Here is a 24,770-nt window from a genome sequence, read left to right on the forward strand (position 1 = left end):
CCGTAGTGGAATTAGGCTTGAAATGCCGAAAGTTGATTTTTTGGGAAGTTTGACCGGGGGGTTGACTTTTTGATATCGGGGTCAAAATCTGATTCTAAAAATTTTAATAGGTCCGTTATGTCATTTATGACTTGTGTGCAAAATTTGAGGTCAATCGGACATGATTTGATAGGTTTCAGCGTTGTTTGTAGAAATAAAAAGTTTCAACGTTCATTAGGCTTGAATCTATGTGTGATTCATGTTTTTAGTGTTGTTGGATGTGATTTGAAGACTCGACTAAGTTCGTATGATGTTTTAGGACTTGTTGGTATATTTGATTGAGGTCCCGAGGGGCTCGGGCGTGTTTCAGATGGTATTCAGATTATTTTCCTTCATTTTGGTACTGCTGGTAGCTGCTGTTTGCTGGTATTTCAAACCTTCTTCGCGATCGCGAAGATTGGGACACGATCGCGTAGGTTTAGTTGGGCAGTGGAGGTTTTGTTCTATGCGATCACGTGGAAATATCCGCGATCGCGTAGGGTTAATTGGGGGTTGCTGAGTTTTGTTCTATGCGATCACGTGAAGAGGGATGCGATCGCGTAGCTCTGGGATTTTATGACTCGCGAACGCGTGAAGAAGGTCGCGTTCGCGTAGAGTAAGTGGAGCGGAAATAAAAGTCACGCGTTTTGTGCTTCGCGATCGCGTAGGTCTGTGAAGTTGTGCATCACGATCGCGTGAAAAAGTCTGCGATCGCGTAGGGTTAAATCTTGGCAGTGGAAAACTGTTCTTCGCGATCGCGTAGAGCAAATGACTAACAGTGAGTTTAAGTTCTGAAAATGGGATATTTTTTATTTTTGACGGATTTGAGCTCGAAAAGAGGCGATTTTCCGATTTTTCAAGGAAAATAACAGGGTAAGTGTTCTTAACTCAATATTGGTTAAATTACCCGAATCCATGGTTATTTTTATCATTTAATTGGTGAATTAAGTTGGAAATATTTGAAAATCCTCTTGGATAAATTTGAGGATTTGAGGGCCGAATTGTTATCGGAATTTAGTATTTTTGGTATGGTTAGACTCGTGGTTGAACGAGCGTTCATATTTAGTAACTTTCGCTGGATTCCGAGACGTGGGTCCCACGAGCAATTTTTTGAGCTAATTTTCATATTTTTATGGAAAACTAGTATTTTCTTATGGAATTAATTCCAATAAATTTTATTGGATGAATCGAATTATTTGTGGCTAGATTAGAAGTGTTTGGAGGCGAATTCACGAGGCAAAAGCTTAGCGGAATAAGAATTTCACGGTTTGAGGTAAGTAACCGTTATAAATCTGGTCCTGAGGGTATGAAACCCCGAATTTTTGTATCATGTGATTATTTTGGAGGTGACGCACATGCTAGGTGACGGGTGTGTGGGCGTGCACCGAGAGGATTGTGACTTGGTCCGTCCCATAAAACTGTAAAGTTGAATAACTCGTTGTTAGCTATATGCTCTCTATGTATTGAAGAAATTTGACTGTAAATCATGTTAGAAATCATGCTTAGGCTATGTGATAGTACTGTTGGGACCCGCAGAGGTCGCGTACTTGTTGAATTATTTGTTAATTGTTGTCTTGTACTCAGTCATGATTTTACTGGCGTATCATACCTCAGTCCTCCTTGATTTTTGTTGATACACTATGTTATCTTTGTTTGGGCTGATCTTTGTGATTTTCGAGAGCTCGAGAGACTAGAGAGGTTCATGACTGAGTGAGGCCAAGGGCCTGTCGGTGAGGTATGGATATTATAGCACGTGAGTTGTCCGTGTAGGATATTATAGCACGTGAGTTGTCCGTGCGGATTATAGCGCTTGGGCTGTAGGAGCCCCTCTGGAGTCTGTACACCTCCAGTGAGTGCGGGTACCCATTGAGTGTGAGTGGGATGAGAGCCCACTGAGTGATTGTAGTCGTGAGAGGCTGTACTTGCTTTTCATTTGTTATTGCATTTAGTTGCTATCTGTCATTGTTGTGAAATTTTCTGAAAGATTTTATATCCGGAATACATGAACTTGAACTGCATAGAACTGATTTGACTTAAAATGCTGGATTTGGAAGCATGTCTTTTCTTTGCTGGAATTACTGAAAATGAACTGTCACGACCCACTTTTCACCTATAGGTCGTGATGGCGCCCAACACTACAGCTAGGCAAGCCAACTAATAAATTAAACATATATCGATAAAATTTAAATCCAAGAAAAATAATAAGACACCAAATTCTACCAATGTGTGTGCCAAGACCTAGTGTCACAAGTGTATGAGCATCTAGTAGATTATACAAAATTTCAAATACTGTCTGAAATAAATATAGACAGAATTAAGAATACAAGAAGAGGCATTGGTAGCTGCAGGACGAATCAGAAAAGCAGCTCACCACTACGCCCCTGGCTAACGAGGATGTGCGATGATAGGTCCTCCACTAGTATCTGTCTCAGATCCTGCACAAAAAAAGTACAACAAGTGTAGCATGAGTACGTAAACAACGTATAACCAGTAAGTATCAAGCCTAATCTCGAAGTGGTAGAGACGAGATGGTCGACTTTGACACTCACTAAGGGTCAACAATAATAAATGGAATAAATTATAATTATTCAAATCAGCATGATTCACAGAGTTAACAATAATTTTATTCAATTAGCAGAAATAATAAAAATCCTTCAAATGCAACAATTTCCAATTTATCAAATAGCTTTACAAGCTGCAATAAACTGTCCAAGTATCGTGTAATTATTATTATTATTAAGCACGATTTCTGCCGAGGTCGTACGGCCCGATCCAGAGTTTCGTGTACACTGCCGAGGGACGTGCGGCACGATCCATAGATGCATCTATCCTGCCGAGGCGTTCAGCCCGCTCCACAAGAAAGGAGGACATTTTCTTATGTACCTCCGGAATGAGAGTATATTTATTATAAGATAAATTCAGGAGGAAGAATAATTTCTCTTAACAATTAATCAATTTAAACAGAAATTCAAGCATATGAGATTTTCATCCTTTAATATTTTTATCTAACAATTCACAACATATATATAAATATATCAAATAATTTAATTAAGTAAAGACTACCATTTACACAAGTAATTCATGCTTTTGAGTCCTAAACTACCCGGACTTTAGCATTAATAGTAGCTACGCACGGACTATCGTCACCTCGTGCGTATGTAGCTCCCACAATTAGCAACAATTATTCAATTTAATCACCTATAAGGTAATTTCTCCCTCACAAGATTAGACAAGAGACTTACCTCGTCTTGATCCAATTTAATCCACTAGAAGGCATGTTCCACGATTATCCAACTATGTCTGGCTCGAATCTAGCTAAAATAATTCGATACAATCACTACAAATTATAGGAATCAATTCTATAAGAAAATACTATATTTTAAATAAAAATTCTGAAATTAATTAAAAATTCGCCTATGGGGCCCATATCTCGGAATCCGGTGAAAGTTACGAAATCCGATAATCCATTCTATTACGAGTCCAACCATACTAGTTTCACTCAAATCCGACTTCGAATCGATACCGAAATCTCAAAAATTCGTTTCTATGAGATTTCTAAAAATTTCTCAAATTTCAATCTCAAAACACTAATTAAATGATGAGAACAATGATATATTTGTGTTTATAAACCAAATTCAAGTTAGAATCACTTACCCCAATGTCTTTTCCTTGAAAATCTATCAAAAATCGCCTCTTCTCAAGCTCCAATTTGTTAAAAATGGCGAATAGGACGAATGCTCTCTTTTATAATTTTGCCCAGGCAGCTCTCGATCATGGCCTAGATCATGGCCTCGATCATGGCCTCGATCATGTCCTCGATCATGGCCTCGATCGTGGCTTCGATCATGGCCTCGAGCATGGCCTCGATCATGGCCTCGATCCTCGGCCTCGATCGTGGCTTAGACCATGGCCTCGATTCTCCGCCTCGATCGTGGCTTCGATCATGGGTCTCAATCTTGGGCCTCGATCTTGTCACGACCCGAAATTCTCACCTTCGAACCGTGATGGCGCCTAACATTTCACTTGCTAGGCAAGCCAACGTTAGAATAATATTAACAAATTTTTAAACAATCTTTAAATGATTAATAATCAAGGAAACAAAAGCGGAAGCAAAGTTTAAAATATAGTGAAATAATCCATAAAAATAACGGTGTCTAAATACCATCCCAGAATTGGTGTCACAAGTGCACGAGCTTCTAGAATAAATACAAATAAAGGTCTGAATAAATAAAGCTGTCTGGAAATAAACACACAGCTAAAGTAAAATAGACGGGGACTTCAGAACTGCAGACGCCATGCAGTTATACCTCAAGTCTCCTCTGGTAGCTGAAATCCGAGCAAGTCTATGGTACGCCGCTGAGACCAACTCCAAAATCTGCACAAGAAGTGCAGAGTGTAGTATCAGTACAACCGATCCCATGTACTGGTAAGTGCTGAGCCTAACCTCGATGAAGTAGTGACGAGGCTAAGGCGGTTCACTTACATTAACCTGTACGCAATATTGATAACAATAACAAATAATAGAAATAAATCAGGTAACTCATTTATAATAACTGAAGCCAACTTAGTAGTCATAATCCATTAATATTTCAACCAATTCTGTTGCAGCGTACAACCCGCTCTCACAATGTATTCACATTCAATTCTGTTGCAACGTGCAACCCGCTCTCCTAATATATTCTTTTTAATCAAGTTTGTCATGTATTTATTTCAATCAAGTATATATATAGACTTTTTAATAAGTCTGTTGCGGCGTGCAATCCGATCCCCCAATATTGACTTTTTAATAAGTTTGTTGCGGCGTGCAACCCGATCCTTCAATATTGACTTCTTAATAAGTCTGTTGCGGCGTGCAACCCGATCCTCCAATATATATCCATTTCAATCAATTCTGTTGCGGCGTGCAACCCGCTCCTCCAACATATTCATTTACCAATTCTTATAGAAGAAATTTTTCCGATAAATGCAAAAATTAATATAAAACTATAAGACTACAAGCATAAAATAATTATGATTTAATTATGAAACAAACAATGACAAATAACAAATTATTATGGAAATCAGGGAGAAAATAGGCAGTTTAATATTTAATATGATAAATGTCAAATAATAATTAAGACATATAATTCAAATAGCATGTAACAATTAATGCAAGAATTCAAGGATTAATGTTTGACAAAGAATAGGATAGAAACAATTATTATAATAATTAATTCATGATTTAAAATAATTTATAATTTTTCAAGTAAGTAGGCAAACAGTCAATTTGACGACGTATAGACACTCGTCACCTCGCCTATACGTTGTTCACATGCATTTCACATAACAATAATTTAAGGGTTCTATTCCTTCAAGTCAAGGTTAACCCCGACACTTAACTCGCTTTGCAAATTCCAATCAATTATTCAACAACAGTTTTTTCTTTTAAATTTACCTCCGAAAGCCTCAAATCTATTCACAAACAATTCGATATATTCAATACGAATCATAGGAATTAATTCCAAATGAATTTACAAATTTTCTGGATAAAAATCTGAAATTCATTAAAATATTCGGCAGTGGGACCCATGTCTCAAATACCTGAAAAACTCATGAAATCCGAACACCCGTTCCGATACGAGTTCAACCATACAAAATTTGTCCAATTCCGATATCAAATGGACCTTCAAATCTTAATTTTTCGTTTTTGAAAAGTTTTACAAAAATTCCAATTTCTTCCATCTAAATCCGAAATAAATGATGAATATAGGCTTAGATTTATGAAATACAATCACTATATGATAAAGAACACTTATCCAGTCCGAAATCATGAAAAACTCCTTTGAAATCGCCCCTAAGCCGAGTTATAATTGAGGGTTTGTGAAAAATGGGAAAAATTCCGTTTTGGTTCTGATTTAAGTCACAGGGGTCAGGCCTTCTTTGCGTTCGCGAAGGGCCTGTCGCGTTCGCGAAGGGCCTGTCGCGTTCGCGATGAGTAGCAGCCCGTGGCTTTTGCGTTCGCGAAGGCTTCCCCGCCCTCCCCGGCCTTCGCGTTCGCGAGGCATTGCTCGTGTTCGCGATAAAGGAATGATCAACCCTTCCCCAGGTGTGCCAAACACTACGCGTTCGCAAGGAGCTGGTCGCGTTCGCGAAGGGTAATGCCCCCATCGCTTCGCGTTCGCGAAGAAGAAAACTTCAGCTGCCCAGTTTACTTTTCGCGTTCGCGAGAGTACCTTCGCGAACGCGAAGAAGGACATGCCAGAACACCTGTTGCAGCAAAATACCAGATTTTCAAAGTCCAAAACATCCCGTAGCCTATCCGAAACTCACTCGAGCCCTCGGGGCTCCAAACCAAACATGCACAAAAGTCCTAAAATATCATACGAACTTGCTCGCGTGATCAAATCGCCAAAACAACACCTAGAACTACGAATCGGACACCAAATCAAAGGAAGTTTTCAAGAAAACTTTAAAACTTATATTTTTACAACCGGACATCCGAATCACGTCAAATCAACTCCGATTCTCACCAAATTCGGCAGACAAGTCATAAATATTATAGTGGACCTATACCGGGCTCCGAAACTAAAATACGGACCCGAGGTCAATAAATCCAACATCAGTAATTTCTTAAAAATCATTAAGCTATCAAGCTTTTAATTTTTCATCAAAATTCCATATCTTGGGCTAGGGACCTCGGAATTCGATTCCGGGCATACGTCCAAGTCCCAAATCACGATACGGACCTACCGAAATTATCAAAATACTGATCCGGGTCCGTTTGCTCAAAATATTGACCAAAGTCAACTTAGTTGAGTTTTAAAGCTCTATTTCACATTTTAATCCATTTTTCATATAAAAACTTTCTGAAAAATTGTACGGACTGCGCACACAAGTCGAGGAATGATAAATGGTGCTTTTCGAGGTCTTAGAACACAGAATTACTTATTAAATTTAAAGATGACATTTTGGGTCATCACAGATCTTGGGCTCGATCTTGGCTCAGAATTTTCCAGCAGAAAGGAAAAATTGTAGCAGCTGTTTTAAGTCCAACCTTTGATTCGTTAACCATCCGAAACTCATCCGAGGCCCTCGGGACCTCAACCAAATATACCAACAAGTCCTAAAACATCATACGAACTTATTGAAACCCTCAAATCACATAAAACGATGCTAAAACCACGAATTATGCTCCCATTCAAGCTTAATGAAACTTAAAATTTCCAACTTCTACATTCGATGTCGAAACCTATCAAATCAACTCCGATTGACCTTAAATTTTGCACACAAATCATAAATAACATAACGGAGCTATAAAAAGTTTCAAAACTGGATTCCGACTCCGATATCAAAAAGTCAACTCAACGGTCAAAATTCCAAACTTAAATTCTTGTTTTTAGCCATTTCAAACCTAATTTAACTACGGACTTCCAAATAAAATCCGAACACGCTCCTAAGTCCAAAATCACCATACGGAGTTGTTAGAATCATCAAAATTCTATTCCGGGGTCGTTTGCACATAATTCGACATTCGGTCAATATTTGAACTTAAACTTTTAATTTTTCATCAAAATTTCATATCTCGGGCTAGGGATCTCGGAATTTGATTTCGGGCATAGGTCCAAGTCCCAAATCACGATACGGACCTACCGGAACTATCAAAACACTGATCCGAGTCCGTTTGCTCAAAATATTGACCAAAGTCAACTCAATTGAGTTTTAAAGCTCTAATTCACATTTTAATCCATTTTTCACATAAAAACTTTCTAGAAAATTTTATGGATTGCGCACGCAAGTCGAGGAATGATAAATAGTTTTTTTTGAGGTCTTAGAACAAAAAATTAATTATTAAATTTAAAGATGACATTTTGGGTCATCACATTCTCCACCTCTAAAACAAACGTTCGTCCTCGAACGGGTTTAGAATTATACCTGAACTGCTGAATAAGTGTGGATATATGTTCCGCATATTTTCCTCGGCCTCCCAAGTCGCTTCCTCGACTGGTTGGCCCCTCCACTGGACTTTTACTGCAGAAATCCTCTTGGACCTCAACTGTCGAACCTGTTTATCAACAATGGCAACTGGCTCCTCTTCATAACCCAAGCTATTGTCTAGCTGAACTGTGCTAAAGTCTAACACATCTGATAGGTCAGCATGATACTTCCGAAGCATAGATACATGGAAAATCGGATGGACTCCCGATAGGCTGGGAGGCAATGCAAGCTCATAAGCAACCTCCCCAACTCGTCTCAACACCTCAAATGGGCCTATAAACCTTGGGCGCAACTTGCCCTTCTTCCCGAATCTCATGATTCCATTCATCGGCGAAACTTTCAAAAGAACTTTTTCACCCACCATAAATGATAAATCACACGCTTTCTGATCCGCGTAACTCTTCTGTCTGGACTGTGATGTACGAAGTCGCTCATGAATCAACTTTACCTTTTCTACGGCATCTTTCACCTAATCAGTACCATATAACTTAGCCTCACCGGGCTTAAACCACCCGATGGGGCGAACGACATCGCCGACCATATAAAGCCTCAAATGGATCCATCTCGATGCTGGATTGGTAGCTATTATTATAAGCGAACTCGGTCAAGGGCAAGAAACGGTCCCACTGACCTCCAAAGTCAATCACACATGCCCTGAGTCCTCTAAAATCTGAATTGTCCGCTCTGACTGCCCGTCGATCTGCGGATGAAAGGCTGTGCTGAGCTCTACACGGGTTCCCAACTCACTCTGTACTGCTCTCCATAAATGTGAAGTAAACTGAGGGCCTCTATCTGATATGATGGAAATTGGCACACCGTGCAGCCAAACTATCTCCTGGATATATATCTAGGCCAACCTATCTGAAGTATACATAGTCACAACAGGAATAAAGTGTGCCGACTTGGTCAGCCTGTCAACAATCACCCAAACTGTATCAAACTTCCGCAAGTTCCGCGGCAACCCAACTACAAAGTCCATAGTAATGCGTTCCCATTTCCACTCTGGTATAGTCATCTGCTGAAGTAGGCCACCTGGCCTCTGATGCTTATATTTAACTTGCCGACAATTTAGACACCTAGTTACATACTCAATTATGTCCTTTTTCATTCGCCGCCACCAATAATGCTACCTCAAGTCACGATACATCTTCGTAGCACCTGGAAGAATAGAATACCGAGAACTGTGTGCCTCATCCAGGATCGTTTTCCTCAGTTCATCCACATTAGGAACACATAGACGATCCTGGAGTCGCAGAACACCATCCACTCCAATAGTGACTTCCTTGGCACCACCCCGTAGTACCGTTTCTCGAAGAACCATTAAGTGTGGATCATCATACTGGCGAGCCTTGATCTCCTCAAACAGTGAAGACTGAGCTGCAACACATGCAAGAACTCAGCTGGGCTCTGAAATATCCAGCCGCACAAGTCTGTTAGCCAAGGACTGAATATCTGAAGCCAACGGCCTCTCATCTACTAAAATGAAAGCCAAACTACCCATACTCTCCGCCTTTCTACTCAAGGTATCTGCAACCACATTTGCTTTACCCGGATGGTATAGGATAGTAATATCATAATCTTTCAGTAATTCCAGCCATCTGCGCTGCCTCAAATTTAGGTCCCTCTGCTTGAACAAATGCTGCAAACTGCGATGATTAGTGTAAACTTCACAGGACACCCCATAAAGATAATTCCTCCAAATCTTAAGAGCGTGAACAATCGCAGCTAATTCCAAATCATGTACCGGATAATTCTTCTCGTGGGGCTTCAGCTGACATGAAGCATATGCAATAACTCGCCCTTCCTGCATTAATACACAACCCAAACCAACGCGTGAAGCATCGCAATACACTGTATATATTCCTGAACTGGAAGGCAACACTAACACTGGTGCTGTAGTCAATGCTGTTTTGAGCTTCTGAAAGCTCACTTCACAATCATCAGACCATCGGAACGGAGCACCCTTCTGGGTTAATTTGGTCAAAGGTGCTGCAATAGATGAAAAACTTTCCACGAACCGACGATAATAACCCGCTAAACCCAGAAAACTCCCGATCTCAGTCGACGAAGTGGGATGATGCCAATTCTGAACTGCCTCAATCTTTTTGGGATCAAACTTAATACCATCACCCGATACAATATCCCCCCAAAATGCTACAGAATCTAGCCAAATCTCATATTTAGAGAACTTAGCATATAGCTTTTGTTCCCGCAATGTCTGAAGCACCACTCTCATATGTTGCTCATGCTCCTCCTTACTGCACGAGTAGATCAAAATGTCATCAATAAAGACAATAAAAAACGAATCAATATATGGCCTGAATACCCGGTTCATCAGATCCATAAACGCTGTCGGGGCGTTAGTTAAACCGAAGGACATCACCAGAAACTCATAATGACCATATCTAGTCCGAAAAGCAGTCTTCGGAACATCTGAATCCCGAATCTTCAACTAATGGTATACCGACCTTAAGTCGATCTTAGAGAATACCCTAGCACCCTGCAACTGGTCAAATAGATCATCAATATGCAGCAACGGGTACTTGTTCTTAATAGTGACTTTGTTCAGTTGACGATAATCAATACACATCCGCATTGTTCCATCCTTCTTCTTCACAAATAATACCGGTGCACCCCAAGGCGATACATTCGATCTGACGAACCCTTTGGCTAGTAACTCCTCAAGCTGTTCTTTCAATTCTTTTGGAGTCATGCGATACGATGGGATAGATATAGTCTGGATATTTGAAGCCAAGTCAATACAGATATCAATATCACGATCAGGTGGCATACCTGGAAGATCTGAGGGAAATACATCGGAGAACTCCCGAACTACATGCACTGAATCAATAGCCGGAGTCTCTGCAGTAGTATCCCGAACATAGGCTAGGTATGCCAAACAACCCCTCTCAACCATGTGTTGAGCCTTTATAAAAGAAATAACTTGATTAAATGAACTAACAAACAAACCCTTCCACTCCAGCTTAGGAAATACTGGAATAGCTAAGGTAACAGTCTTGGCATGATAATCTAGAATAGCATGATATGGAGATAACCAGTCCATGCCCAGAATAATTTCAAAATTGGTCATCTCAAGCAATAGGAGATCTGCTCTAGTTTCATAACCACAGAATATAATAACACAAGACCGGTAGATCCGGTTCACAATAACAGAATCTCCTACAGGAGTGGACACATAAACAGGAGTACTCAAGGACTCACGAGAAACACCTAGGAATGGAGCGAATAGAGATGACACATATGAATACGTAGATCCTGGATCAAATAATACTGAGGCATCTTTGCCGCAAACAGAAATAATACCTGTAATCATGGCATCTGAGGCCTTTGCATCTGGTCTGGCCAGAAAAGCATAGAACCGAGCTGGAGCACCAACTAACTGGCCTCCGCCTAGCTGACCTCCACCTCTAGGACGACCCTTACCCACATGTCCTTTACCTCTTGGTGGTCGGACTACTGGTGGAGCAACTGGTGCGGTAATCATAGGCTGCTGACCCTGCTGCACTGGTCTACCCCACAGTCTGGGGCAGAATCTCCGCATTTGACTGCGGTCCCCGCACCCGTAACAACCTTTCGGTGCGATAAGCTGCTGACTAGAAGTCTGGCCCTGGTGACCTGAATACCCACTAGAAGAACCCTGAATAGCTAGTGGGCGATAAGAACTCTCTGGTATAGCACTGAGATAGGGTCGCACTGGAGCACCTCGAGGAGGCGGTGGTGCTGGATATGGGGGCCTGCTGGACTGTCCTCTCACGAACTGACCTCTGCCCCCAGACGGAGCACCTCTGAACTCTCCAGAATACCTGAATCGCTTATCTCTTGTAACCTGCTCTCGGCTCTGCTGACGTATACCCTCAATCTTGCGGGCTATCTCCACGACTAGCTCATAAGAAGTACCCATCTCAACCTCTCGAGCCATAGTGGACTGAATGCCAGTAAGTAAACCCGCAACAAACCTCCGCACTATCTCTGCCTCAGTAGGGAGTATCATAAGTGCATGGAGATATAGCTCAGAAATACTCGCCTCATAATCGGTCACTAACATATGACCCTGCTGGAGCTGCTCAAACTGAAACCACAACTCTTCCCTCTAAGAGGGTGGAATATACCTGTCCAGGAAGATACGGGTGAACCTATCCCAAGTCATGGGAGGAAAATCTGCTGGTCTGCCAAGAACATAAGACTGTCACCATCTACGGGCTCTGCCCTCTAGCTAAAAAGTAGCAAAGTCTACCCCATGAGACTACAATATCTTCATGTTGTACAGTCTATCCTTGTACCGATCAATGAAATCCTGGGGATCCTCATGTCGCTCACCCCCAAAGACAGGAGGATGTAGTCTAGTACATCTGTCCAATAGTTTCTGAGGATCAGCGGCTACAGCTGGCCTGGGCTCAGGTGTAGCTGCTGCCACTGGCTGGGCTCCACCCATGGGTAGTGCACCCTGGGTCTGATATACAGTAGCTGCATGTCCATGAGCCTGTGCGGTAGGGGTCTGTGCTCCCCCGCCCGCCTGAGATGTGGCTGGGTCTGCCGGAAATAAACCGGCCTGAGTCCATGAACCGCAACATACGACCCATGACATCCTGAAATCCCGATGCAGATGTGAAATGCACCGGAGCTAGCTCTGCCACAAGCACCTCACCCTGCTCCTCAATAATGGGATTCTCTGCTGGACCCACTGGCGGCATAACTGGAACAGTCCTGGGACGTCCTCGCCCTCTACCACCGGCTGGAGCCCTCCCTCGGCCTCTGCCTCGGCCTCCAGCAACTGGGGGAGTAGCTCTTCCCTGGTCTGGAACCTCATTAGAGCGCGTTCTCACCATCTGTGAGAGAATAAGAGAAGGATATTTAGTACTACATTAATTGCACGATGGAATATGAAGAAAGGTAGTTTCCTAACACCCCATAGCCTCTCGAAGATAAGTACAAATGTCTCTGTACCGATCCGCAAGACTCTATTAGGTCTGCTCATAACTTGTGAGACCTACGTGAACCTAGTGCTCTGATACCATGTTGTCACGACCCAATTTCACCTATAGATCGTGATGGCGTCCAACACTACAGCTAGGCAAGCCAACTAATAAATTAAACATATATCGATAAAATTTAAATCCAAGAAAAATAATAAGATACCAAATTCTACCAATGTGTGTGCTAAGACCTAGTGTCACAAGTGTATGAGCATCTAGTAGATTATACAAAACTCCAAATACTATCTGAAATGAAAATAGATAGAATTAAGAATACAAGAAGAGGCATTGGTAGCTGCAGGACGGCTCAGAAAGGCAGCTCACCACTACGCCCCAAGATAATGAGGATGTATGATGATAGGTCCTCCACTAGTATCTGTCTCGGATCCTGCACAAACAAAAGTGCAGCAAGTGTATCATGAGTATGTAAACAACGTGTACCTAGTAAGTATCAAGCCTAATCTCGAAGTGGTAGAGACGAGATGGCCGACTTTGACACTCACTAAGGGTCAATAATAATAAATGGAATAAATTATAATTATTCAAATCAGCATGATTCACAGAGTTAACAATAATTTTATTCAATTAGAAGAAATAATAAAAATCCTTCAAATGCAACAATTTCCAATTTATCAAATAGCTTTACAAGCTGCAATAAACTGTCCAAGTATCGTGTAATTATTATTATTATTAAGCACGATTTCTGCCTAGGTCGTACGGCCCGATCCAGAGTTTCGTGTACACTGTCGAGGTACGTGCGGCACGATCCATAAGATGCATCTATCCTGCCGAGGTGTTCGGCCCGCTCCACAAGAAAGAAGGACATTTTCTTATGTACCTCCGGAATGAGAGTATATTTATTATAAGATAAATTCAGGAGGAAGAACAATTTCTCTTAACAATTAATCAATTTAAACAGAAATTCAAGCATATGAGATTTTCATCCTTTAATATTTTTATTTAACAATTCACAACATATATATAAATATATCAAATAATTTAATTAAGTAAAGACTACCATTTACACAAGTAATTCATGCTTTTGAGTCCTAAACTACCCGAACTTTAGCATTAATAGTAGTTACGCATGGACTCACGTCACCTCGTGCGTACGTAACCCCCACAATTAGCAATAATTATTTAATTTAATCATCTATGAGGTAATTTTCCCATCACAAGATTAGACAAGAGACTTACCTCGTCTTGCTCCAATTTAATCCACTAGAAGGCCTTTTTCACGATTATCCAACTCTGTCAGGCTCGAATCTAGCCAAAATAATTTGATACAATCATTAAAAATTATAGGAATCAATTCTATAAGAAAATACTACATTTTTAATAAAAATTCCGAAATTAATTAAAAATTCGTTCATGGGGACCATGTCTCGGAATCCGGCAAAAGTTACGAAATCCGATAACCCATTCTATTATGAGTCCAACCATACCAGTTTCACTGAAATCCGACTCCGAATCGATACCGAAATCTCAAAAATTCATTTCTATGAGATTTCTAAAAATTTTCCAAATTTCAATCTCAAAACACTAATTAAATGATGAAAACAATAATATATTTGTGTGTATAGACCAAATTTAAGTTAGAATCGCTTACCTCAATGTCTTTTCCTTGAAAATCTATCAAAACTCGCCTCTGCTCAAGCTCCAATTTGTTAAAAATGGCGAATGAGACGAATGCCCTCTTTTATAATTCTGCCGAGGCAGCCCTCGATCATGGCTACGATCAGGGCCTCGAGCATGGCCTCGATCGTGGCTTCGATCATGGCCTCGATACTCGGCCTCGATCGTGGCTTCGATCATGGGTCTCGATCTTGGGCCTCGATCTTGGGCCAGAATTTCCAGCAGAAAGGAAAATTGCAGCAGCTGTTTTAAGTCCAACTTTTGATCCGTTAACCATCCGAAACTCACCCGAGGCCTTCGGGACCTCAACCAAATATACAAACAAGTCCTAAAACATCATACAAACTTATTTGAAACCTCAAATCACATAAAACGACGCTAAAACCATGAATTATGCTCCCATTCAACCTTAATGAAGCTTAAAATTTCCAACTTCTACATTCGATGTCGAAACCTATCAAATCAACTCCGATTGACCTCAAATTTTGCACACAAGTCATAAATGACATAACGGAGCTATAAAAATTTTCGGAACTGGATTCCGACTCCGTCATCAAAAAGTCAACTCCCCGGTCAAACTTCCAAACATAAATTTCTATTTTTAGCCATTTCAAGCCTAATTAACTACGGACTTCCAAATAAAATTTCGAACACGCTCCTAAGTCGAAAATCACTATACGGAACTGTTGGAATCATCAAAATTCTTTTCCGTGATCGTTTGCACATAATTCGATATCCAGTCACTATTTGAACTTGAACTTTTAATTTTTCATCAAAATTTTATATCTCGGGCTAGGGACCTCGGAATTTGATTCCGGGCATATGCCCAAGTCCCAAATCACGATACGGACCTACTAGAATTGTCAAAATACTGATCCGAGTTTGTTTGCTCAAAATGTTGACCAAAGTCAACTCAATTGAGTTTTAAAGCTCTAATTCATATTTTAATCCATTTTTCACATAAAAACTTTCCAGAAAATTTTACGGATTGCGCACGCAAGTCGAAAAATAATAAATAGTACTTTTTGAGGTCTTAGAATACATAATTAATTATTAAATTTAAAGATGATATTTTGAGTCATCACATGAACTATAAATGTGTAGTCACTATCTTCAGTTCCTTATTTATTATTGCTACTTACTGAGTTGGTTGTATTCATACTATACCCTGCACTTCGTGTGCAGATCCAGATATTCCCGGATATAGCGGGTGTTGATTCTTTCGCGCAGTTAATTTTTTCGGAGATTCTGATGTAGTTACCGTGTTTCGCAGACCTTGTCTCTCCTTTCCTATCTCCTTGTTTACTGTATTTGATCTCAGACTATCATAGATCATATTTTCCAGACTTGTAATCATATTAGATGCTCATGTACTCAGTGACACCAGATTTTTGGAGTATTTATATTTGTACTTGTGAGATTTTTTCCGCTAAATTTAATCATTCTCTTTTTAAATTTAAAAGAATACGTGATTTATTGAGATTGTCGGCTTGCCCAGTATTAAGATAGGCACCATCACGACGGGTGAAATTTGGGGTCGTGACAGTACCTCCGGAGAAAACTTGAAAAGAAGCAGTTTATCAATACATTCCTAAGGTGTAGCATAAAGTCACTATAAATTGATATAGTAACATTCTTCTTTTATTAATTGAAAGGTCAGAAAATTTAGGAAAAAATAAGGATTTCTTACCTAGTTCAAATAAGGAATAATTTGATAAGTAAATCTTGGTTTGATTTTACAAAATCCTAAGAATTAGGAAAGTAATTTAAATTATAATTTTATCCAATATAAAATTAATTATTAAAAAAAAAAAGTAGAATGACATTTTGCTAAGGTGTTTTGTGTTTTTAATATAGTACTAGTCTTACTGTAAGCGCGTTGCGCATATGACCTGTCTCAACTTGTTAACTTTATTTTTAAAAATTGCATAAATATTATATCTACAATTATATAATAAAATATTAAAATTGCAAGAAATTGAGAAGACAATATTTATAAAAAAAAGTCAGAAATAAAAACATGATATGCTTTCATTCCCAATTATGATTTACTCAAAGCTCCAACCACACATATACACGAATACCAAAGAAGAAATAATGATGTATATTCTAATTTTGATTTTTTAAGTTAGTACTTTAGTTGAATGAATGTACTTAACTGGAAAGATTTAAAAAGCGCTTTGATCAATCCTAAAGAAATTTCATTTTTATTTCCATTATTAAAGACCAACATTAGTATTTAACTCTTTATTCTTCCATATTTCACCTATAATATAGACAACAATTTATAGAGGTCTATTAATTTAGAACATATTCTTCACTTATAGCTTACTTATTTATATCTAATGCTCTAATGATGAGATGTACAATTGCTCCAACTACATCAAATATGGTTATAATATTTGGACGATTCTAATTAGATCTTGTCAAAATATTATCGTACCATTTCAATAAACGGAGAGAGAAAAAATCAAAATTCAAAAGTGTTTGTTAAAAAGTTCATTTTAACTGTTTTTTTTGCTGTTGCTTACCAATTAGCTGATAAGTCTAGCAGAAATAGATTACAAGGGTGTAAAACTTATATGTAATTTGGATTTGGACTAAAATGAAATTTTATTATATTTAACTATTTAAGTTTGAGCCTAATTCAATTATTTCTAACAAAATAAAAAGGGCAGACTTGGGAAAAAAGCTTGCCTGACGGGGATAGGACAGAGATAGAATTTTATTATATTTAACTATCCAAATTTGAGATAAAGAATAATAAAATTATTTCTATCAAAATAAAAAGGGCAAAGGCTTGGGAAAAACTTGCCTAACGGTTCCTAACATGTTAAGAAAAATAACTTGACTTTTTACATAGTTAAAAGAAGGAAGCATTTAGTAATCAAATTTATAGTTGATTTCAAAGTTCTAAATATTAAAAAAATAATTAAATTATATTTTTGTTCAATATGAAATATAGTTTTTGAAGTGTAAAAAAGACGAACAATATTTCGCTAAGAGATTTTGTGCTTTTAATATAGTATAGTATAGTATAGATAGATAGATATAGTAGGTAAATTTGTTCATCCAAAACTTTTTCAAACATTTTTTGGTCGAAAAGAGGAACTATGTAGTTTTGCTCCCTGTATGCGTGCTGGATGATTGGATTATCTAGTTGTGGGATTATTAACCTGCAATCATCAAACATGTTAGTGTAACCTAGGTGGTCTTTTTTAAGTAGAGTGAGTACCTCGGTTGCATCCACCTCGACGATAAGCGGTATAAATTTGTGTTGTTTTGCCATCCGTAGGCCTATCAGTAGCGCATGCAGTTCGACTTCTATGGGAGAAGTAGCAATTATATTTTTTGAGAACCCAAAGCTCCAGAGCCCTAGGTGATTGCGAAATATCCCTCCTACCTCCATTTGATTGTGCATAAAAGAGCCATCAAATTTAACTTATAGAGCCCTTGGGGTGGTGGGTGCCATTTAATATGCAGAAGGATTTTGCGAGGCCTTGTATGAGAAGCATGTGTAAGAAAATAGTATTCAAAGGCCTTTGAATATGATTAGTGAAAGACTAACGGAAATGTTAATGTTTTCGAAGACACGTTGATTTCGAGTTAACCAAATTTGCTAGAGGCAGAATGAGAAGAATTCTTTTGGGGGTATATTATTGGGGCATTGACCAAAAGGTATATGTAGGAATTGGTAAGCCCATTGAGGGTGGTCGTGATAGGGTGACATGAAATTGTGGATAAGACTGGTGGGGCTATCCCAAAAGTGTGTGGCTTTGGGACAGTGAAATAATATATGTTGTGATGTTTCAGGTGTCATTTGACATATTGTGCAAACATTGGAGTTGAGGATGGAGAAGTATGCTAAGCAGTTGTTTGTGGGAAGGCGATCATGGCAGCATATCCATAAAAAGTGTAGGATTTTGGGTGGTAGGCGCAGTCTTCAGACCCACTTGAAGAGGTGCATAGGTGTAGAGGAAAGTAGGGATTGATAGCTGGGCTTAACCGAAAACATACCATTATTAGAAAGAGTCCAAATGATTTTGTCAAATATGAGAGGTTATGGGATAGGTATATGCTACTGATTTTTTGTAAAATATCATGTGCTAGCTTAAAAGATAAATTGTGTAGCTGCCATGAGGTATTTGAGCGATAATGTGCTATAGTGGAGGATTCTTCGTGAGGTAGAATAGGATCATAGATGAGTGAACGAAGGGTTGTGTTTGCCTTAAGCCATGGATTAAGCCAAAAATTTATATGACACCCATTTTCCATTCTCCATTTGTAGCCTAGCTGACAGGTTGACCATACCTTCAGGATATTTGTCCAAATAAAAGAACCTTGCGTATGGCACTGTGGTTGAGCGTTATATTTTGACGAGAGAATCTTGGCCCATAGTTGTGTAGGATTATGGAAAAGGCACCACGCAAGGCTTGCTAGTAGTATCCAACTGTTCTATACCAAGACCTCCTTCTGATTTCGGACGAGTAACCTTATTCCATTTTATAAGATGTAATTTTCTTTTTTGGGCTGTTGTGCCATACAGAAAATTACGTTGGTAACGATTTAAATGGGAGAGAATATTTTTAGGGATGAAGATATATTTCATGATATGGTTAGGAAAAGTGTTAAGCGTGGAGCGAATACGAGTCGTTCTTCCTTCCACAGTAAGGTGATTAATTTTTCACCCTGCAAGTCTTGTCTTGAAAGTATCAAACAAGAATTGGAAATACGTTTTACTAGGTTGACTTAGAAAAATAGGAAAACCAAGGTATCTCCCAAACTGACCTCCATTAGGCATGTTAAAATTGTGTAGAATGAAATGTTTATCATGATCAGCATAATGTTTGGAGAAAAATATTTGGATTTAGCAAAATTTATTGATTGGCCTGAAATGGCAGTAAAATGGTTTAAAGTGTCTATAATAGTATGGTAACTTTTAGTCGTTATTTTAGAGGTGAGTATTATGTCGTCAGCAAAGAAAAGATGAGAGATACTTGGTCCCCTTCTGGATAGTTGTATGGGTGACCACAGTTGGTAATCTACATGTAACGATCCGGCCGGTCGTTTCGAGAGTTATAGTCCAGTTTTTCCCATTTCTGCTTCTTTATGTGTTATTTAGCTGTATTGTGTTGTATCGGGTTGGTTGGTTCGGGTCTAGAGTGGTTTCGGAGTGAAATGAGACACTTAATTTCTAAAGTAGAAGCTTAAGTTGGAAAAGTCAACTGGATGTTGGCCTATGTGTAAACGATCTTGGTTTTAAATTTTTATGGTTCCGTTAGCTCCGTTAGGTAATTTTGGACTTAGAAATGCGTCTGGAATGTGATTTGGAGGTCCCTAGTGGAATTAAGCTTGAATTGGTGAATTGGAAATTTGGCGATTTTCGGTCGGCAGTGAAAAATTTGATATCGGGGTCAGAATGGATTTCCGGAGTTGGAGTAGGTTCGTGGTATCATTTGTGACGTGTGTGTAAAATTTGAGGTCATTCAGACGTGGTTTGGTAAGTTTCGGCTTTGTTTGTGGAATTCGAAAGATTTGATGTTCTTAGGCTTGAATCCAAGGGTAATTTGGTGTTTTGATGTTGTTTGGAATGATTCGAAGGTTCGACTAAGTTTGTATGTTGATATATGACTTGTTGGTATTTTTGGTTGAGGTCCCGAGGGCCTCGGGCGTATTTTGGATGGTCGACAGATTGGTTTTTGGTGTTTGAGAGCTGTTGGTGTGAATTCTGCTGGTGTTTCCGCACCTGCGGAAGGGGAGTCGCAGGTGCGAGGCCGCATGTGCGCTTGGGAAGTTCGCAGGTGCGGACAGTGCTGGGCTAGGCTGGAGCGTAGGTGAGGAGGATTGGCCGCACCTGCGAGTCCGCATGTACGAGGCCTGGGCGCAGGTGCGGAGGCTGAAAAATTAAGTGAGTTTCGCAGGTGCGGCGATTTGACCGCAGGTGCGGTCCCGCAGGCACGAAGAATTGGCCGCAGGTGCGAAAAGCCTGGACAAATAGTATAAATTGCACACTTTGCGAATTTTGGTCCATTCTTCACCATTTTCAGGCCGTTTTGAAGCTTTTGGGAGTGATTTTGAAGAGGGATTCAAGGGGATATCAGTGAGGTAAATTGCTTGAGCCCTAATACTTGTATATATGATAATTTCCCATTGCTTAATCATGTAATTAGTAAAAATTAGGAGTAAAAATGAGGGGTTAGGGCTTGGGATTTTAGAGAGTTTGATTTAAGGATTTGAGGGACCAAATGAGGTCGGATTTTGATAAATTTTGTATGTATGGACTCGTGAGTGAATGGGCTTTCTAGTTTTATAAGTTTTTTCAGATTTCAAGACGTGGGCCCAGGGGTCGGGTTTGAGCCGATTTCGGGTTTTTGGTCTAATTTGATAGTTTTTCTTGTGAAATTCATTCCATTAGCATATATTGATGGTATTGTACTGATTGTGAATAGATTCAGAGCATTTGGAGGTCGAGTCGAGAGGCAAGAGCATTGCGGGGTAGAGATTTGACCGGTTTGAGGTAAGTAACGATTGTAAATCTAGTCCTGAGGGTATGAAATCTCGGATTTCGTATCATTCTACTATTTTGAGGTGACGCACATGCTAGGTGATGGACGTGTGGGCATGCACCGTTGGGGATTGTGACTTGGTCCGTCCCGTAGCAACGGTAAAGTTGCATATTTTGTTTAAACTATATGATACTTATCAGTTTTAGAAATGAGTTTCTGTAAATTGGGCGGAATGCCACGTTTGGGCCTTGTGCTAGTACTGTTTGGACCCTTAGGGGCCTTTTTCTTACTATCCTCTCACTGTTTTCGATTGAAAATCTATACTCAATTATGGTTATACCTGTTTACTGCATAACTCAGTTTTATTACTCTGTTTTGATGCATATAAATGTTGTTTTGGGCCGAATACCCTATTTTTTCTTAGAGTCCGAGTGGCTTGAGAGGTTTATGACTGAGTGAGACCGAGGGCCTGATTTGTGAGGATATTCATGGGATCGGGCTGCATGCCGCATCATGTTTGATATAGGCTGAGAGCCTGATTGATTTATGCCATGATTTGGCTTAATATAGCGCTTGGGCTGAAGGAGCCTCTCCGTAGTCTGTACACACCCCTAGTGAGCACAAGTACCTACTGAGTACGAGTGCCGAGTGCCGAGTGACTAGGAGGCATGAGAGATGGTGAGGTATGCCCGATGGGCTGTATACGAGTGATTGTGAGGTATGCCCGATGGGCTGTATACGAGTGATTGTGAGGTTTGCCCGAGGGGTTGTATATGAGTGATGTTGCCCGAGTGGCTGATTATGATTTCATTTTTTTTTCTCACCTTTGCATTGAGCCTTTGTTTGAAAGATTATTGAAAGATGTCTTTAAATGATTTATTTTTTGGAACTGGATTTAAAAGAGCTGATTTGATTCAAACCCTGATTTTAAAAGCATGTTGTGTCTTACTGAATTTTTGTGTATGAACTTTACTTGCATTACTGCTCATCACTTCTTCTCAGTCTTTATTTACTGTTGTTGGTTACTGAGTTAGCGTATTCACGTTACTCCCTGCACCTTGTGTGCAGATCCAGGTGTAGCTGGACACGGTAGCGGCTATTGACTATTCCGGTTGCAGATTTTGTCTCGGGGAGAGCAAGGTAGCTGCCTGGCGATCGCAGCCCTGCTCTTCTCCCTCTTATCTTCCTTTAGTTGTATTTAACTATTTTCTAGACTATGCTAGTCTCGATATTGTCAGACAAATTGTAGTAGATGCTCATGACTAATGATACCCCGATGTCGGGCTTTTCTTTTCCGCACTTTTGTTTTGATTTGAACTCCTTTACTAAGGTTTTTATGTTAAATAGTCTTGAAATTTTCTTTGAAATGAAAAATATCGGTTTGTTTTGGGAATGAGTCGGCTTGCCTAGTTTCACGATAGGTACCATGACGACAGGGCTAGTTTGGGTCGTGACAAGTTAGTATAGTACGGAGACGTCTGTACTTATCTTCGAGAGGCTGCAGAACCCTACAGAAAACTCCACATTCTTGAATTCTTGTCGTGCGAATTTGTTGGTTCTAGTAACTAAACATCTGTTGTTTCATTCTCTCAGAGATGGTGAGGACTCGTACTACCGGTCAGGAGGGCCAGCCACCAGTACCACCAGCCAGGGCCGCGAGAGGCCGAGGCCGCGGCAGAGGCCGTGGTAGGGACAGAGGTGCAGCTCGCACCGCAGCTGGGGCAGTACCTACATATCAAGACCAAATTCCAGTTGTTGATGCACCAGCTCAGGCACCACCTGTGCCTATTGTGATTCCAGGCCTTCAGGAGGCCCTAGCTCAGATTCTGACAGCGTGTACCGGCCTTGCTCAGGCGGTCTCTATTTTGACGGCCGCAGCCACTTCTCAGGCCGGGGGAGGCACAGGCACTCAGACTCCCGTCCCTCGTACACCCGATCAGGTTGTTCAGGGACTCCAGACACATGGGGCACTACCAACCCAGCCGGTTGCAGCTGCACAGGATTATATGGTTCCTGCTATGCTTGAGGATGATCAGCGTAGGTTGGAGAGGTTTGGGAGGCTCCAGCTGCCACCTTTCAGTGCCACACAGAGAGAGGATGCTCAGAACTTCTTGGACAAGTGTTAGAGGATACTCCATACTGCTGGTATTCTGGAGACTCGTGGGGTCTCATTCACTACTTTTCAATTTTTCGGGGCTGCACTCAGATGGTGGGAGACTTATGAGCCACCTCAAGGCTTTAGGCCTCACGATTTTGTCCCCTTGGATTTTACCCCAAAAGGCTCAATGGTTGAATCATGAATTAACCTTTATATGACCCTTAAATTTCCTCTCTCATTCGCTAGGGTGATATGTCTATGATGCAGTAAGAGATGCAATTCTCGGAGTTGGCCCGTCATGCTATATGGTTGGTTCCCACGGATAGGGAGAGGATTATGAGGTTTATTGATGTTCATGAGGTTTATAGATGGTGAGATATGCCCGAGGGGTTGCATACGGGTGATTGTGAGGTATGCCCGGGGGGCTGTATATGAGTGATTGTGAGGTTTGCCCGAGGGGCTGTATATGAGTGATGTTGGCCGAGTGGCTGATTATGATTTCATTATTTTTTTTCTCACCTTTGCATTGAGCCTTTGTTTGAAAAACTATTGAAAGATGTCTTTAAATGATTTTTTTTTGGAACTGGATTTAAAAGAGCTGATTTGATTCAAACCCTGGTTTTTAAAGCATGATGTATCTTACTGAATTTTTGTGATATGAACTTTACTTGCATTACTGCTCGTCACTACTTCTCAGTCTTTATTTACTGTTGTTGATTACTGAGTTGGCTTACTCACGTTACTCCCTGCACCTTGTGTGCAGATCCAGGTATAGCTGGACACGGTAACGGCTGTTGACTATTCCAGTTGTAAATATTTCTCGGGGATAGAAAGGTAGCTGCCTGGCAATCGCAGCCCTTCTCTTCTCCCTCTTCTCTTCCTTTAGTTGTATTTAGCTATTTTCCAAACTATACTAGTCTCGATATTGTCAGACAAATTATAGTAGATGCTCATGACTAGCGACACCTCGATGCCGGAATTTTCTTTCCCGCACTTATATTTTGATTTGAACTCCTTTACGAAGGTTTTAATGTTAAATAGCCTTGAAATTTTCTTTTAAATGAAAAATATCCGTTTGTTTTGGGAATGAGTCGGCTTGCCTAGTTCGACGATAGGTTCCATCACGACATGGCTAGTTTGGGTCGTGACACTACAGCTGTATGGATACGATGGGAGAGCATTTCCATTGAGAGAATAAATAGATATGGAGATAAAGGGTCGCCTTGGCGGATGCTTCTGGTCGGTTGAAAATACTCAGTTGGGATACCGTTAATGAGAACGGAGATAGATGATGTGGAAACACAAGACATTATAAGTTGGATAATAGGTCCAGGGAAGTTTAATTGAATAAGGGTTTGGCGTATGAAAGAACATTCAAGTCGTTCAAAAGCCTTTTCCAAGCCCAATTTCAAAAGCATATGGGGAACTTTGCCTTTCATGTGTTGGAACTTAGAAAGGATTTCTTGGACAATAATGGCATTATCTGCCGTACGTTTATTTTTTTTAGAAACTAGTTTATGTAGGGTTTATAATACTTTGAAGAAA

At 40.1% G+C, this 24,770-nt stretch overlaps 1 protein-coding gene across 1 annotated transcript; it reads right to left on the minus strand.

The window, feature by feature from the left end:
• Positions 1 to 9,388: 9,388 nt before the first annotated feature.
• On the minus strand, positions 9,389 to 12,058 carry LOC138907450 (uncharacterized). Its single transcript, XM_070198048.1, has 4 exons — positions 11,776 to 12,058; positions 11,317 to 11,658; positions 10,786 to 11,022; positions 9,389 to 9,519 (listed from the first exon to the last, which is right to left on the minus strand). Exons 1-4 carry the CDS (start codon positions 12,056 to 12,058, stop codon positions 9,389 to 9,391), a joined length of 993 nt encoding a protein of 330 aa, XP_070054149.1.
• Positions 12,059 to 24,770: the final 12,712 nt, after the last annotated feature.

The sequence above is a fragment of the Nicotiana tomentosiformis genome, chromosome 1 (assembly GCF_000390325.3).
Source record: "Nicotiana tomentosiformis chromosome 1, ASM39032v3, whole genome shotgun sequence".
NCBI lineage: Eukaryota > Viridiplantae > Streptophyta > Magnoliopsida > Solanales > Solanaceae > Nicotiana > Nicotiana tomentosiformis.